The sequence below is a fragment of the Euprymna scolopes genome, chromosome 18 (assembly GCF_053919585.1).
Source record: "Euprymna scolopes isolate OS-2025 chromosome 18, ASM5391958v1, whole genome shotgun sequence".
NCBI lineage: Eukaryota > Metazoa > Mollusca > Cephalopoda > Sepiida > Sepiolidae > Euprymna > Euprymna scolopes.
The window spans coordinates 127,191,019-127,207,871 of record NC_136499.1 but is presented as its reverse complement, the minus strand read 5'-3'; the positions used below and the strand labels follow the sequence as shown (position 1 = coordinate 127,207,871).

At 31.5% G+C, this 16,853-nt stretch overlaps 1 protein-coding gene across 1 annotated transcript in view; it reads left to right on the top strand.

Moving 5' to 3' along the window:
• Window positions 1-16,853, top strand: part of LOC145297815 (caspase-2-like) — a 90,448-nt gene that overhangs the window by 25,031 nt on the left and 48,564 nt on the right. Inside the window, exons 2-5 of the mRNA XM_080144128.1 lie at window positions 358-570; window positions 4,180-4,597; window positions 11,075-11,104; window positions 13,265-13,389. Of these exons, the coding sequence (XP_080000254.1) occupies window positions 439-570; window positions 4,180-4,597; window positions 11,075-11,104; window positions 13,265-13,389 (705 nt within the window). The 5' untranslated portion in view covers window positions 358-438. The remainder of the gene's footprint in view (window positions 1-357; window positions 571-4,179; window positions 4,598-11,074; window positions 11,105-13,264; window positions 13,390-16,853) is intronic.

The window sequence follows — 16,853 nt, the reverse complement described above, 5'->3', positions numbered from 1 at the left end:
AAATATGAAATTTACATAAATTAAAATATCATTTAAGTGTATGCTACAACGTAGTGTGCTAGTAATGAATATAAGTTACAAATTAACACTTCTACTTGGTTATGGCTGACAGAATGAGAAAAATCTACCCTGCAGATTAAATAAAGTGTTCTGTTCAAAATTCCACGTTTCAGCGTGTGACATAAAAATTTCATGGTTCAACTGTGAAATAATTCTTCTGCAAAGAAACAAGAAGCGTAGAATGTGTTACTTTAAGCAATCTCAGTTCCATTGTTTTTTATCCTTTAGTCCTCACATTCATCCAAACTGTGATGCACATTTCGAACCGACTTTTTCTCTTTTTTTTTTCTTTTTCAGTTTCAACAAGTTTTCCTTACCTCCATTCCACACTTGCAGGTTTATTTAAAATTTTATTTATTAGAAGAAAACTCTTTAAATATGAACGCCAGAGATAAGGACAAATTAATAACGAATCGAGCGTATTTAGTGGAACATGTAAATATGGACGGACTTCTCACATATTTAATGGCAAAAAAAACCATTAACGTTCGGACAAAGTCAACGATCGAAGTAAGTATTTATTTAATCTTTTTTGTGTGTCAATTTAATTTTTTTTCTTTTCTCTGCATCGAAGTAAAAAAGAAAGAAATAAAAAAGTAAAAATAGAAAAAAAAAGGAAAAGAAAAAAAAGAAAAAGTAGTTTCGGTCGATCTCTTGTTTATTGTCAGTCTTTCCAAACTTTGTTAAGAAATTTGAAATTTTCAAAAACTTTGTTAAGAAATTTGAAATTTTCAAAAACTTTGTTAAGAAATTTGAAATTTTCAAAAACTTTGTTAAGAAATTTGAAATTTTCAAAAACGTTAAATTTGAAATTTTCAGAACCTTGTTAAGAAATTTGAAATTTTCAAAACCTTGTTAAGAACTTCGTCAGGTGGTAACCGCGACGGATAGGAACTTCGAACCTCCTAACTGCATTCTCAGCCATCACTGCCATCCGTAGTTGTCGTCGTCTCACCACATTTTTTGACCAATTACCTCTGGCACGCTTTGGGTGGGATTGAAACCGCTATCTTCAGACAGTGCTCATCTGGAACCGTAGAGATTCAACGTCTCTATCAACTGCGCCACGGGCCCCGAAGGGCGATCAAGGTTGGATTCTTTGATCTTATAAATCCACATTTATTCATTATCTGATCTTCCATTTATAAGATCAAAGAATCCAACCTTGATCGCCCTTCGGGGCCCGTGGCGCAGTTGATAGAGACGTTGAATCTCTACGGTTCCAGATGAGCACTGTCTGAAGATAGCGGTTTCAATCCCACCCAAAGCGTGCCAGAGGTAATTGGTCAAAAAATGTGGTGAGACGACGACAACTACGGATGGCAGTGATGGCTGAGAATGCAGTTAGGAGGTTCGAAGTTCCTATCCGTCGCGGTTACCACCTGACGAAGGCCAGAGGAAGTTGGCCGAAACGTTGTGAACCAATAAAAACAAACAAACAACAACTAATAAAGATGAGACTAATAGTCCGAAATAAAAATAAAATTAACATAAAAATGCTCATCTCAAAAATGAAAAAATTCCAATTAAGGAATAATATATATATATATACCTTGTTAAGAAATTTGAAATTTTCAAAAACCTTGTTAAGAAATTTGAAATTTTCAAAAACCTTGTTAAGAAATTTGAAATTTTCAAAACCTTGTTAAGAAATTTGAAATTTTCAAAACCTTGTTAAGAAATTTGAAATTTTCAAAAACCTTATTAAGAAATTTGAAAATTTCAAAACATTAAGAAATTTGAAATTTTCAAAAAACTTAAGAAATTTTAAATTTTCAAAATCTTGTTCAGAAATTTTCCAAACCTTGTTGAGAAATTTGAAATTTTTCTAAACCTTGTTGAGAAATTTGAAATTTTCCAAACCTTGTTGAGAAATTTGAAATTTTCCAAACCTTGTTGAGAAATTTGAAATTTTCCAAACCTTGTTGAGAAATTTGAAATTTTCCAAACCTTGTTGAGAAATTTGAAATTTTCAAAACCTTGTTGAGAAATTTGAAATTTTCAAAACCTTGTTCAGAAATTTTAAATTTTCAAAATCTTGTTCAGAAATTTCACAAAGGATTTTTTTACTGTAAATTAACCTTTTAGATGCTTGAACTCAGGGGGAGATAACCGCTTTCAAGTCGGCCATCTGGCTCATTCTCAATTATACAACATGCTTCTTTTTTTTTCTTTTTCTTTTTTTTTTTTAAATTTAGCTTTAGCACGTCTTCTACTGGGCAATGTTTCGTAATTTTGTAATTTTTCAACATGGTATATAAGTACATAATGATGTTTTTTCTTGAAATTCCTTTGTTCAAAATTACACGATTTTGTTGGATGGCACACTATAGTAAAGTTGCACCTAAACTTTCAATTGAAGCAATAAATGCAACAACAATGCAATAATTTAAGGTGAATTTTCTGGACTGCTGTGTCCTCTTCTTTGTCAATTTTTAACACTTTTTTACATGACATGGCATTGAAACACAATTGTTTTTTGCAAAAATAAATATATTTGAAATAAATTAATTGAATTAAAAAGAAAGAACAAAAAAAAACACAAATGAAAGTTGCAGAGAAAACGCCTTTACAATCAGCAATGAATTTGAAGAACGATAGGAAGAAGAGAGATTTCATGCCTTTGCTTCTGGTCAACATCGACGGGCCAGAGATGTTATTTATTGGAGTAAAAGGGGTTCAAGGGCAACCTGGATAAAGTAGACACCTACATAATAATAGACAAGACTATCAACATATAGTTATAACAAAAAAGAACAAACCTATGCGGATCTAATGACAATTTCTCTACATGTGCAGATTGTTTTTCCATATTTCATTTGGTTTGAGACATAGAACATGCAGAACAGTAGATGTTGTGCATGAAGCAAACCTTATGCTTATAAACCAAGTCAAACAGTACAAATACAGTTATTCTTGACCGATTGTTCCCATGTACAGTTTGTGGCCAGTCTTGGTATCTATGATACTTTATTGAAATTATGGTATCGTTTGCTACGAGCTCTGTGATTGGATGAAAAAACAACCAATCATAGGCTATCTTATAGAATCTCCTTTGAACCCTATGTGAGCGTGATTTTTTTTTTTTTTTTTTTTTTTCAAAGTTTCTTCCTTTTTTTTGCTGTTAATCCTCTGACAAGTGAGCACAGCTTCTGCCGCCTTCACGACAGCAGTACGCACGTGCAAGGATTCATCTCAGTTGATGCAGTACAAGAAGACAAGGTTCCTCATTTCACAGCTACACTGAAACAAACTAAGATAACCAGAAAATTAATGGCCGTCAAAAGGACATATCTGGAAGGTCAGGCAATATTCCTGATAGCTGTTTAAAAAACAACACTGAAACTAGGTCGGCCAGTCAGTTTGCTTATGTGAAACTTAATCCAGTGTAAAATGATGCTGATGATGCTTGTACTGTATGTGATCATTGAAAACTCATATAAAGTAAAGTTGAAAACTGCACAAGACACACCTACAAAGCTGTTATATCCTTTTTCAGAATTGCCTCAAAATAAGGTGGACACTATTTTTTGTAATATTCATTCTTTCAGGACTTACAAGGAACAGAATTAGTTGGGGATATAGGGTCAACAGTTAAAAAAAAAATTTTTTTTCATCAATCTTTGAAATTATTATGGAATTGTTTGTCACATGCCCTGTGATTGGATGCAAAACCACCAATCACAGGCTACGTTTTAGAATCTCCATCGAATAGACTTTCAAGTGAAGTAATAAATGCAACAATTTAAGGTTACGGAAGTGTTGAACTAATGTGTCGTCTTTTCTGTAAATTTTTATTGTTTTTTTTGTTTGTTTTTTTCTCTCTACAAGTTTTTTTTTTTTTTTTTTTTTCTACAAGTTTTTTTTTTTCTCTCTACAAGTTATTCAAGTTTTGTTTGTTTTGTTTTTTGCAAAATAAATTGAATCTGGATTATTTGGATTCTTCAAACAACTTTTCTACTTGGCTCGTAAACGAAAATATTTAGTTGTTAAAAGTCAACTAAAGATGCCAACTCAAATTCTTGGAAAATAATTAATAATTTGAATATGTCGTCAATAAGTTCCAGAAACTTTTTCATCTTTTTTTTTTTTTTTTTTGTGCGTGTGTGCGTTCCACAGAAGGCCGGTTCTGAATTCCAACAAATTGAGGCTCTTCTTGACGTGTTGGCCCGAGCAGGGCCCAAATCCTTCACCGATTTCTGCGATGCCCTCAAAGACAATAACCAGGACTATATAGTAACACATCTCGAGACAGAAACGTCACAGCTCAAAGTGAGGTCGGTGAGGAAAGACATCGATGAATATGTGGAAGTGTTAGCTTTTCAAGACAACAACAATCATATCATAAAAGTGCCATTCGAAGATGTCCCGCATTTATCAAACAAAAAATGTTACAGCATGCCAGCTTTAAGCCCGACAAAAGAGAACAACAGAGACACGCGGTATATGTTGAAACATTTTGTGTCCGTCCCCGAACGATCCAGCCACCAAAATTTGGATTATGTTCCAAGCAAGCTAACGAAACGTGACAGTAACGGTAGGTTGAAAGCTTTTTCTATTATTTTTTTTTATGTTCTCTGCGTTTGATAATCGCTCAAACTTAGTATTACAAAGATGAATCCTTTTAGCCATCTTTTACGGTTTTCATCCCGAAAGATGCATCCATTTTATTTATTTTTCTTCTTTTCTTAGCAGAATACCCGGCGTGTCCCGGGATTGAATAACCTTGCTGGAAATATATACTAGCTTAGTACCTGGCGTCGCCCGGTATTAAATAACGTTGCTGGAAATATATACTAGCAAAATATCCGGCGTCGCTCAGGATTGAATGACATTGCTGAAAATGTATACTAGCAGAATACCCAGTGTCGCCCGGGATTGAATGAGATAGGTGGAAATCATGTAGGAAAATAACTAGCGTCGCCCGGGATTGAATGAGATAGGTGGAAATATTTTTATTTTTTGTTTCTTCACTTTTTTTTTCTTGTATCCGTTTACTTCTTTTTTCTTTTTTTTCTCCCTTTTCTTCTTTTCTATTCTTAGTTCATCAGTTTCTTTTTGTTCAGCATCCTTTTGTTACGTACGTGTGGAGACGGAGATGAGGTATGTTCTCTTTTTACTGCCTATCACCCCTTTCGAGGGGTTTATAAGAACGAAACAGAACGTACCTTTATATCTTTTCTCCGCATCTCTTGACCGTATCGCCTCTCTAGAAAAAAGCTCAACCCAGACGCAGGTTTCATTTCTCTGGACAATTGGAACTTTATTCATTTCACGGTCGAATGTCCCATTCCTGTTCTCTGCCTATTCGTAATTCATGGGAATTTTTCTATCAATTCATCTGCCGTCAATCACTATCTCTCGCCGCTTCCACAAGAAGTTTTTCATCTTCTCAGACTAACTGACGACCGTGTCTGTCGGACTCAAACTATCAACTCTAAACTCTAACTCTCTAAGCATGTGTGCTCCCTTCTTTTTATATTTGAGGGTGGGGTGTTTTGTGGGTAATCTCCGGCTGGATGCACTTGCAGCCAACGCGTTCATGACGTCCTGGACTAATCGTGCTGTTCATGTCATGGACTCCATAACACTCTTATACTCTTTTTTCTTTCATTTCGTCTTTTTTTCTTTCATATTCATCTTTTTTCTTTCATGTTTTTCTTTCATCTTCATCTTTTTTCTTTCATCTTCATCTTTTTTCTTTCATTTCGTCTTTTTTCTTTTCATGTTTTTCTTTCATCTTCATCTTTTTTCTTTTCACTTTCATATTTTTTCTTTCATCTTCATCTCTTTTCTTTTCATCTTTTTCTTTTCTTCCATCTTCATCTTTTTTCTTTCATCTTTTTTCTTTCATCTTTTTTCTTTCATCTTTTTTCTTTCATGTTTTTCTTTCATCTTCATCTTTTTTCTTTTCACGTTCATATTTCCCCTTAATCTTTTTTCTTTCATCTTCATCTTTTTTCTTTTCATCTTTTTCTTTTCTTCCATCTTTATCTTTTTTCTTTCATTTTCATCTTTTTTCTTTCATTTAGTCTTTTTTCTTTCATGTTTTTCTTTCATCTTCATTTTTTTTCTTTTCACGTTCATATTTTCTCTTCATCTTTTTTCTTTCATCTTTTCATTTTTATCTTTTCTTTCATCTTCATCTTTTTTCTTTTCTCATTTTTTCTTTTCATTTTCATCATTTTTCTTCCATCTTCATCTTTTTTTTCATCTTCATCTTTTTTTCATCTTCATCTTTTTTCTTTCATGTTCATCTTTTTTCTTTCATTTTTATCTTTTTTTTCTTCAGCATTTTGTTTTTTTTCCTTTACGCACTTTCTCATCCTCATCTTATTCCTTTTTTTCTTCTTTTCATCAACTTCTGCTTTTTTTTCAATCATCTTGTGTTGTTTTTTTCTTCCCATTCTTTTTCAGCTTTTCGATCTAGTTCTTCTTCTTCTTCTTCTTTTTCTATCATCCACACATCAATTTCCAGCTTCATCCATCCTATCCAACTTCAATTACTTTTGTACTCAGAGTTTCCTTCTCCTTCCTTTGTTGCCATGACCCTGGCATTCAAGTTCCCATTCACGTCATAGTCAGATAAACCTGATGCATTTTACCATCTCGACCCTCCATTGTCTTTCATTCTTTTTTCAACCTCTTTCAAATATCCTTTTCCATATTTTCAAAACTCTGCCTTTTTGTTCACGCACCTTGTTATGTTTGTTTTCACCTTTAAACTTGAACACGTGCGTCTTCCGCAAAGATTAAAAAATGGCAACCAATGATGGAAATGTCAACTAGATTTTCTATTTTTATAAAATGAATACAGCATATTTTTATACTGTTTGTAACTAATGTAGTTGATCGCCTTACAGACTAGTTGAACATATTTTTATACTTTGTTTATTATTATTGTAGTGATTCGCCTTACGGACTAGTTGAACATATTTTTATACTGTTTGTAACTAATGTAGTTGATCGCCTTACAGACTAGTTGAACATATTTTTATACTCTGTTTATTATTATTGTAGTGATTCGCCTTACGGACTAGTTGAACATACTTTTATACTGTTTGTAACTAATGTAGTTGATCGCCTTACAGACTAGTTGAACATATTTTTATACTTTGTTTATTATTATTGTAGTGATTCGCCTTACGGACTAGTTGAACATATTTTTATACTGTTTGTAACTAATGTAGTTGATCGCCTTACAGACTAGTTGAACATATTTTTATACTTTGTTTATTATTATTGTAGTGATTCGCCTTACAGACTAGTTGAACATATTTTTATACTGTTTGTAACTAATGTAGTTGATCGCCTTACAGACTAGTTGAACATATTGTTATACTTTGTTTATTATTATTGTAGTGATTCGCCTTACAGACTAGTTGAACATATTTTTATACTATGTTTATTATTATTGTAGTGATTCGCCTTACAGACTAGTTGAGCATATTTTTATACTATGTTTATTATTACTGTAGTGATTCGCCTTACAGACTAGTTGAACATATTTTTATACTATGTTTATTATTACTGAAGTGATTTGCCTTGCAGACTAGTTGAACATATTTTTATACTATGTTTATTATTACTGTAGTGATTCGCCTTACAGACTATTTGAACATATTTTGATACTGTTTGTTACTAATGTAGTTGATCGCCTTACAGACTATTTTAACATATTTTGATACTATGTTTATTATTACTGTAGTGATTCGCCTTACAGACTATTTGAACATATTTTGATACTGTTTGTTACTAATGTAGTTGATCGCCTTACAGACTATTTGAACATATTTTGATACTATGTTTATTATTACTGTAGTGATTCGCCTTACAGACTATTTGAACATATTTTGATACTGTTTGTTACTAATGTAGTTGATCGCCTTACAGACTATTTGAACATATTTTGATACTATGTTTATTATTACTGTAGTGATTCGCCTTACAGACTATTTGAACATATTTTGATACTGTTTGTTACTAATGTAGTTGATCGCCTTACAGACTATTTGAACATATTTTTATACTATGTTTATTATTACTGTAGTGATTCGCCTTACAGACTATTTGAACATATTTTGATACTGTTTGTTACTAATGTAGTTGATCGCCTTACAGACTATTTGAACATATTTTGATACTATGTTTATTATTACTGTAGTGATTCGCCTTACAGTCTGGTTGAACATATTTTTATATTATGTTTGTTAGTAATTGCGAATTAATTTGCAAAAATAATAAAAATGAAATTACATTTAAAAGAAAAGATCTGCAAACTAATATGATGGCTAAGCAAACCAAATAGTTAATAAAATTTGTCAGCCATTTTGGGAGCTAACTGCTTCAATATAACCCTCAAAATGATGATTTTTTAAAACCAAATTGTATACTTATTTCTAAAAGTTCAGTTACATTCTTGTACCATATTTAAAAAAAAAAAAAATTTTCATAAGCTTAAAGATTTTTGGATATGATGTTTATTTAAATTTTTTATTTAAGTTTTAAAGTTGAAAGAATTTTTTTGAAGTAAAGTTGCTGTGTCCATCTTACTGACCTTGTTTAGAATGAGAGAAAAGGGTCACCAAGTTTTTTGTTAAAAGGACAGATACTTCTTCTCTTAAATCAATTTTATTCAATAATTCCGTCAACACGAAGTCTGTCATCCAAACCCGAGTCTAAGACACGTTTGTTTGATAGAAAGTGAATTGAGTCTAGAACTTTTAACTCGCCCAAGTTCTGATGAGAAGTGCGCAAGCGATATGACTTCTTCTCAACAATATCATAATTAAATTTAGCTTTAAACTTCCAATCTACTCGGCAAAAAGCAATATGGATTTCATCCTGCAAGATCAACTGCTGATGTGCTGACTGTAATATCATGCAGGATCAATGAATTAATAATGGATGCTTCATGTCTAGACATATCAAAGTTTGGCACCATGGTTTGTTTCACAAACTATGGCATATTTAGAAATGTCTTTTCAATCACCAAATCTTTTTTTTTCCAATAGGTTCATAAAAATTGTTGATGAGCATGCTTTAAGAATCGATTTTGGACCAAACTTTCTTCCTGATCTTCGTTAATGATCGCCCAAATCGCATTCAGCTAAAATGTATGTTCTAGAGAAATGGAATCTAGTCAAGATCTTCTAACTTGCACAAGTTGTGTCGAGAGACACACAAGGGATATGATTTCTTGTCAATATGGCATTTGCAATCTGACTGTAAAATGCCCGAAACAACTTTGGACAGAAATGGGAAAAGTCATGTATGCGTAGAGTGTTCTAAGCTCTCAACACATTATTACAAGAGTGAGAAAACGTTTGTGTGTTTTTCCTGGACTTTGCACAAATCACTCTGCGAGTGATATCATATAAGTGCAAAATAAAAAAAAATCTTATTTTCAGATGTGAAGTTGCGTAGGCAGACAATATCTTGTTGCATAATTTTGTTATAGATTTTTCTTTTTTTTTTTTTTAACTATTAGATCAATTGAGAAAAAAATTCTTTTTTTTTTAACTATTAAATCAATTGAGAAAAAAATTCTTTTTTTTTTAACTATTAGATCAATTGAGAAAAAAATTCTTTTTTTTTTAACTATTAAATCAATTGAGAAAAAAATTCTTTTTTTTTTAACTATTAGATCAATTGAGAAAAAAATTCTTTTTTTTTTAACTATTAGATCAATTTTTTTTAACTATTAGATCAATTGAGAAAAAATTCTTTTTATTTTTTAACTATTAAATCAATTGAGAAAAAAAAATTTTTTTTTAACTATTAAATCAATTGAGAAAAAAATTCTTACTCCATTTCCAATTTATTAATTATTAATACACTTTTGTCTCAGTGACTATCGTACAATCATAAATCCTTATCCTCGAGTGGCCTCCATCTTTGATAAGTGGTTACTCCCATGAAGAAAACAAAAATAGAAATAAAAATTATTTAAAAGTTTTGTCATGACGAAATGGAAAGAATTATAAAAACCGGAAATTAATAGGCTAGGTTCGTTCAGCCGACATGTATGTTCTATAGAAATGGAATTGAATCCATTAATTTCCTCTCATTTAGAAACCGGAACGAAACTGTTTATATTTTGCGGGAAACAGGCTTGTTGTTATCGCTGAACATATCTTAAAAAGAAAAATATCGCAATTATGAAATAGTTTTTAAATCATCACAAATGTTAGTATTGTTATTGCTGTCACATACGTAACGTTGTTCGGGAACCAACACATAGTGGCTTCAGTCGCAAAGCAGACAAAGAATAGGAAAGAATTAGCTTTTTGACACTTCTACACTAGTAGGACAAAATTTTGTAGTCGATAAATGAAGTTTCCAGATAAAAAACAATGGTTTCAACTGATTTTTTTGTCAATTCTAATAAATTACAATCGTAGCTTCCAAATTATGCAATCGAAATTACCTGAATATTAATGAATTATTTAAAAAAAAAAAAAAAAAAAAAAAAACTTTAATCATGTTAGCAGGTGAAAAATTTTTGCCACCTTGTTTAAATCAAAACAGAAAATTCCTCCCTTTTGAACTCTTCTGTGACTTACAATCGTTTTCATCAAATTCTATTTTTTATTTCTTTAATAAATAATTTTCTACCTTATTGATTTTCGTAATTTTTGGATATAATCATCTTAAAAATACGAGGAATATGTAGATACCATTTTTGTTCATGTGAAATTCAGTTTTACAATTTCTGAAATTTCGTTCCAATAGTGTAGAAGTGCCTGCTTTTTTTTTTTTTTTTTTTTGTACAACATTTCTTTCCTTATTCTCTCGTTACTGTTTTGACGTCCCTCACGTGATTATCTACTCAAGCGTAATCTTGAACCGTCCTTATTTTTTCCTACTGGTGAAATCATTTCGCATATATTTGCTTATGCACATCCGTGTTACGTTATACATAGTTTGTCATTTTTATTTTTATTTCATTTTTATTTTATTTTTATTTTATTTTCATTTTATTTTTATTTATTTTCATTTTTTTTTTATCTAGATGCTTTTCAAAATCCCAGTGAAATGCCCAGTAAGTAAAAACTTATTTTTAACATTCATAATTTGTTTAAAAAAAAAAGTGTTTCTACAGGATGTCCAAAAAGTCACTGAAAGGTTTTGAACTTAAAACAGATTCTTTATTTTTGATATTTTTCTGTAATTTTTACATAATCTGACTAAGACATTGAAAAAAAAATTTTTTAATGCAAAATTCAAACAATCTTTAGTTATGAAAAATGTCTTTTAAATGTTGTCCATTTTAAGCTTTGCATATTGTGCTCCTTCCAAAACATTATTCATGACAGATTGCAGAATCTCTGGATTGCGATTTAATTCCCTTATTTCGTTCCTGATGTTTTCCTTCAATTCTTGCAGGGTTTGTTTCTTTAAGATATCCCCACAAGAACAAGTCGAGGGCTAGTCAAGTCTAGGGGAATGTGGTGGCCATAGCAAGAGGTTATATGCGCTGAAAACAGGCAACATTTAAAAAACATTAATTTTATAAAGATTGTTTGAATTTTACATATTTTTTAAATTTTCTGATATCTTTGTCAGATTGTGTTAAAATTACAGAAAGATATCATCAAAAATAAAGAATTTATTTAAGTTCAAAACCCTTCAGTGACTTTTTGGACACCCTATATATATATATATATATATATATATATATATATATATACTAGCATGGATACCCTGCATTGCCAGGGTCGACATGAAGTTCGGTTTGGCCACACCTGCTATACTAAGAATATTGATCAGTTTTTCATTATTATATGTCAACTCCATCGTTACCCCAACAAAAATTTCAAAAATAAAAGCACAAATGAAAACACAAAAACTTTTTTTAATTCGTATACAAAGTTTGTCCTATGCAAAACCCTTTTCAGAGGGAGAAATAATTCAATATCTCAACTAAAATATCAATAAATAATGGTTGAATGCCTTTAAAAGTAACGTAGAACTGGTTAACACAGTTAATTTCTTTGGAGGAGAGAAAAAAAAATCACCGACTAAATATCTTAACATTTTTACAGATAACCATCTCTGGATGGATCTGGAAGTACAATGAATGAAAACAGAAAATCTTTCTTCAATCGATAATGTTCAAATGTGGTAAAAATTAATATCTGCCAATTTATATATTTTAAAAATGTTTCTGTAAATTAACATTACCTTTTAAAAAAGTTTATCAATTAACATTTATTTTCTTACAAGTTTCTGCAAATAAACATTTATTTATTTCTACTAATACACATTTATTTTTTTAAATAAAGATTTATTTATTTCTGTAAATAAAGATTTATTTATTTCTGTAAATAAAGATTTATTTATTTCTGTAAATAAAGATTTATTTATTTCTGTAAATAGGCATTAATTTATTTCTGCAAATAAACATTTATTTATTTCTGCAAATAAACATTAATTTATTTCTGCAAATAAAGATTTATTTATTTTTGTAAATAAACATTTATTTCTGCAAATAAACATTTTTTGCAAATAAGCATTTATTTATTTCTGTAAATAAACATTTATTTCTGTAAATAGACATTAATTTATTTCTGTAAATAGACTTTAATTTATTTCTGTAAATAGACTTTAATTTATTTCTGTAAATAGACTTTAATTTATTTCTGTAAATAGACATTAATTTTTGTAAATAGACATTAATTTATTTCTGTAAATAAACATTTATTTCTGCAAATAAACATTTATTTATTTCTACAAATAAACATTTATTTCTACAAATAAACATTTATTTTTGCAAATAAACATTTATTTCTACGAATAAACATTTATTTATTTCTGCAAATAGACATTAATGTATTTCTGTAAATAGACATTAATTTATTTCTTTAAATGAGCATTTATTTTTTTTTTTAATTTTGTATGCATTTGTTCTTTTAACTTTCTGTAAATTAACTATTTTTAAAAAGTTTCTATGAATAAACATATATTTAAAAAAAAACAGTTTTTAAAATGAACATATTTCAATGAAAATAATCAATTTTCTTTGAAATACTCATTTACATTGCATCAGTAAACATGCAAAACCGTCCAAGTTATTCATCTTGTGATTTAGGATATATTTTATTTCTAATTAAAAATTGTTTTTTTTCTTTTTTCACAAAATTCCATTTATCAATTGCAATCTGATGTTTTTTAGTGAATTTTTCATTTGTTTTCTTCACAGATTCAAAAAGGCAGAGGCTAGTGGACGATGCCGACATGCAAAATCAGTACAACGATAAAGATTTGACGAATGAAATAGAAGTTAGAAAAACAACTCGTACATTTTACTTTCAACATTACAGAAAGGTTAGTTTTTGTTGACTTTAAAATAAAAACAATTAACTTTGCTTTACTCATTTATTATATAAAAATATTCGTTACATAAAATCTATATATAAAAGTGAAAATTGTCTGTGTGTGTGTACATTTCCCTACCAAATATGTCAATTTTCGGTCTACAGACTCGAGATTCGACATAAGGGGTGTTGAGATTTAGGAAAAAAAAATTTTCATCAGTTTTTGGACAGAAATTTGGCTGTCCAAGGGGTCAAAGTTAAACGATTTGACCTTTGAAAACTCTACCAAACTTCTCCGCCAATTTTGGGTCTAAACACTTGAAATTTTAAATGTAGATTACTTGGACATGGATCGAACTTTTTAATTTGATTTGAGACCAAAGCAATAAATGTTAAGGGGTTAAAGTTTTTTAAAAATTGACCTCAACGGTCTCTACCAAATTACTCAGATAATTTCTGGTCTAAACATTTGAAATTTTACATAAAGGGTATTCAGAGATAGGGCAAGCTTTTTAATTGGTTTGGGTCGAAAATTTGAGTTGGCAAGGGGTCAAAGTTCCAAAGATTTGAGTTTTGCGGTGTCTAGCAAACTACTCAGCCAATTTTGGGACTAAAGACTTGAAATTTTAGATGTAGGTAACTTGGACACGGTTAAAAGTTTTTATTTTGATTTGAGACCAAAATAATAAATGTTGAGGGGTCAAAATTAAGGTCTACGTTATAAAAAATTTACCTCTGTGGTCTCTACAAAATTACTCAGATAATTTTTGGTCTAAACATTTGAAACCTTACGTAAAGTTTATCCATAGGTAGGGCAAGTTATGAACAGTACATAGGACCCGAACAAAGCCCGGCTGAATTGCTAGTATAAAATATATTACATAAAATCTTGTATACAAATGTATGAAAATATTAATAAGGGTTGAATTGTTAATCCTAAGACATTGACCTGGGAATCTCCTCTCCTGAAGCCTTTCTTCTTGGCTAAGAATGACCATAGGTTCAGTGGAAGACATTTGACCGCCTGGGAACAAAAGTTGATATGGTCAAATGTGCATCTTTCCTTTACTCATATACAACTCGTACAATAATAATATCAGCATGCGTAATAATAATGCGACTGCTAAAGTATGTGTTCAGGCGTCTATCCCATATCTAATATTATGGAGAGAGAGATCTCACTAAAATTATTGTTTATATAATTATATCCTATTTATTATCTATCACAGATTCATATACTTTAAAATAATCTTTAAATAAATTGAATGCATCTTGCAATCTGACTGAAAAATATGAAACCAGGATTGAGACTCCCACTTTCAAAAAACGTCAGAAAATGGATTCAAATTTCACGACTTTGTAACCTGTGTATCTCCTATTTTATATCCTTTTTTTATTTTTTTTTTTTCGCCAAAATATTTGAGTCCATAATTAATCAAGCTCTATATAGGCTTTCCCGAGGCCACAATCCTGTAGATGAAGAGTCGGCTGATGGTCTACTTGTTTAAATGTTTAGTGTTCTACAAAACCACTTTGTCCAGCACCTCTCACCCGAAATAGTAATTTGGGACAGAGCAAACAAAAAAGCGACCGTAATAGAGGTCAGTGTACCCAATGATACAGGGCTTAACAGAGTTGAGAGGGAAAAGATAACAAAGTATCAAGGACTTATGTATGATATGAAACGAAATTGGAAATTAAAAGACGTTTCAATTATACCAGTCATCATAGGAGCAACTGGGCTTATGAAAAAGAACTTTAAAAAGTACATAGCAAGCATACCCGGTGAACCAAGTGCAAGTGAAATACAAACGATTGCACTGAAAGGGACGGCTAGAATCCTGAAAAGATCTCTTGGTTGGACTCACTAAAATAGGGGTAAATGTCAGACATCTGGTTGGATGTCCCATCCCCTAGAAGAAAAAGTTTAAGAAAAATGAAAAAAAAACTTTTAGATAAAATAAAATGACAGTTCAATCAAAAATTACAATTAAACCAGGCATGAACTCAAACAAAACCTATTCACCTCCTCCCTTGAGGCTTGCATTCATGAATATCCATGGGCTTAGAACTAATTTAGATGATCTTGAATTGTTTCTCCTAGCAAACTCCCCGGATATCTTGGCACTAAGTGAAACTAACTTGCACTTCTCTAACCACTTATGCCTGGTTATCTTCCAATTTGCCGTAAGGACTCAGACAGACATATGCACGGACTTGGAGTCTATATTTGAAATACCTTCCCCTTGACTAAAGAATCAAATCCAGAATGAGACAACCAGGCTTAACCTTTAATATAGCGTTAGCTACTTACATTTTCTCTACCACTTTCCTTTGACTCAGGACTGTATCCTAATCAACCAACTCTCTGACAGCATAGATACAGCACTCTCCTTCGATACTACTGCACGTCCATGTATTTTGTGACTTCAATGTCCGCCACAATAATTGTCTTGGATTCTCTACTTATACAGACGCAGCTGGTAGCATAACACATCGTGTCTCTATATCTCATTCCCTATCATATATGGTTACATTTCCGACCCGTCTCCTAGATCAACAAGCCTCACTTTTAGATCTGTTTCTGACTATAGTTTCCGATGATTGTTTAACGGATGTTCATAGCCCACTTGGGAATACTGATCATGCTGTGATCATGTTAGAAATCACCCTAAACTTTTGACACAACCCTGAAGAGCCATTGCTCAAAACGACAGAATATTATAAGAAGGCTGACTGGGAAGCCATCAGAGATCTCACCAGATACGCCCCATGAGGAAATATCTTTTCTTTTCCTGTAGAGCTGTGCGCAAATGAGACCACTAAATGGTTCAAAGCAGCAATAGGAGCTCATGTTGCCACAGAGAAATTGTGTAGCAAACCTCACAATGGTTTACTTGTGCAGCTACCATTGCTCAAAGGCAGCATGTATACCACAGATTTATCCGACATAAGTCCAGTACAAATCATGGCAGGTGCTCGTCTGAGCTCCAATCCCTTGTCCCTCCCCTCGCCAATCTTTTACGAGAAACACCCGTCTGGCTGAAACTACTGTCAATAATTTTCCCCACTCTTTATCTGTGCCTAAATCCAAACGTAGATTCCATGAGCAGAGCTTCTTTCTTAGAAGTGCATGATTGTGGAACTCTCTTCCGTTCGCCTGTTTCCCACCTGACTACAACTTGGATGCCTTCAAATCCAACATAAACCGCCCCCTTAAGTAAGACACTCTATCAAAACCCCCAATACTAATGATTACTACAATACTATCTCATTGATTACTGTACACGCAATAACCCTTATCCCTGAGTGGCCTCCGGGCCTTGATAAGTGGTGACCCCCATGTAAAAAAACAAAAACAAAAAAAAAACATAAGTCTAGTACAAACAGGCAAAAGTATATAGAAGCTAGAAGTAATTGTAAGAAAGAAATAGCAACAGCTAAGAGAGAATATACCGAAACCACCAGAAAACG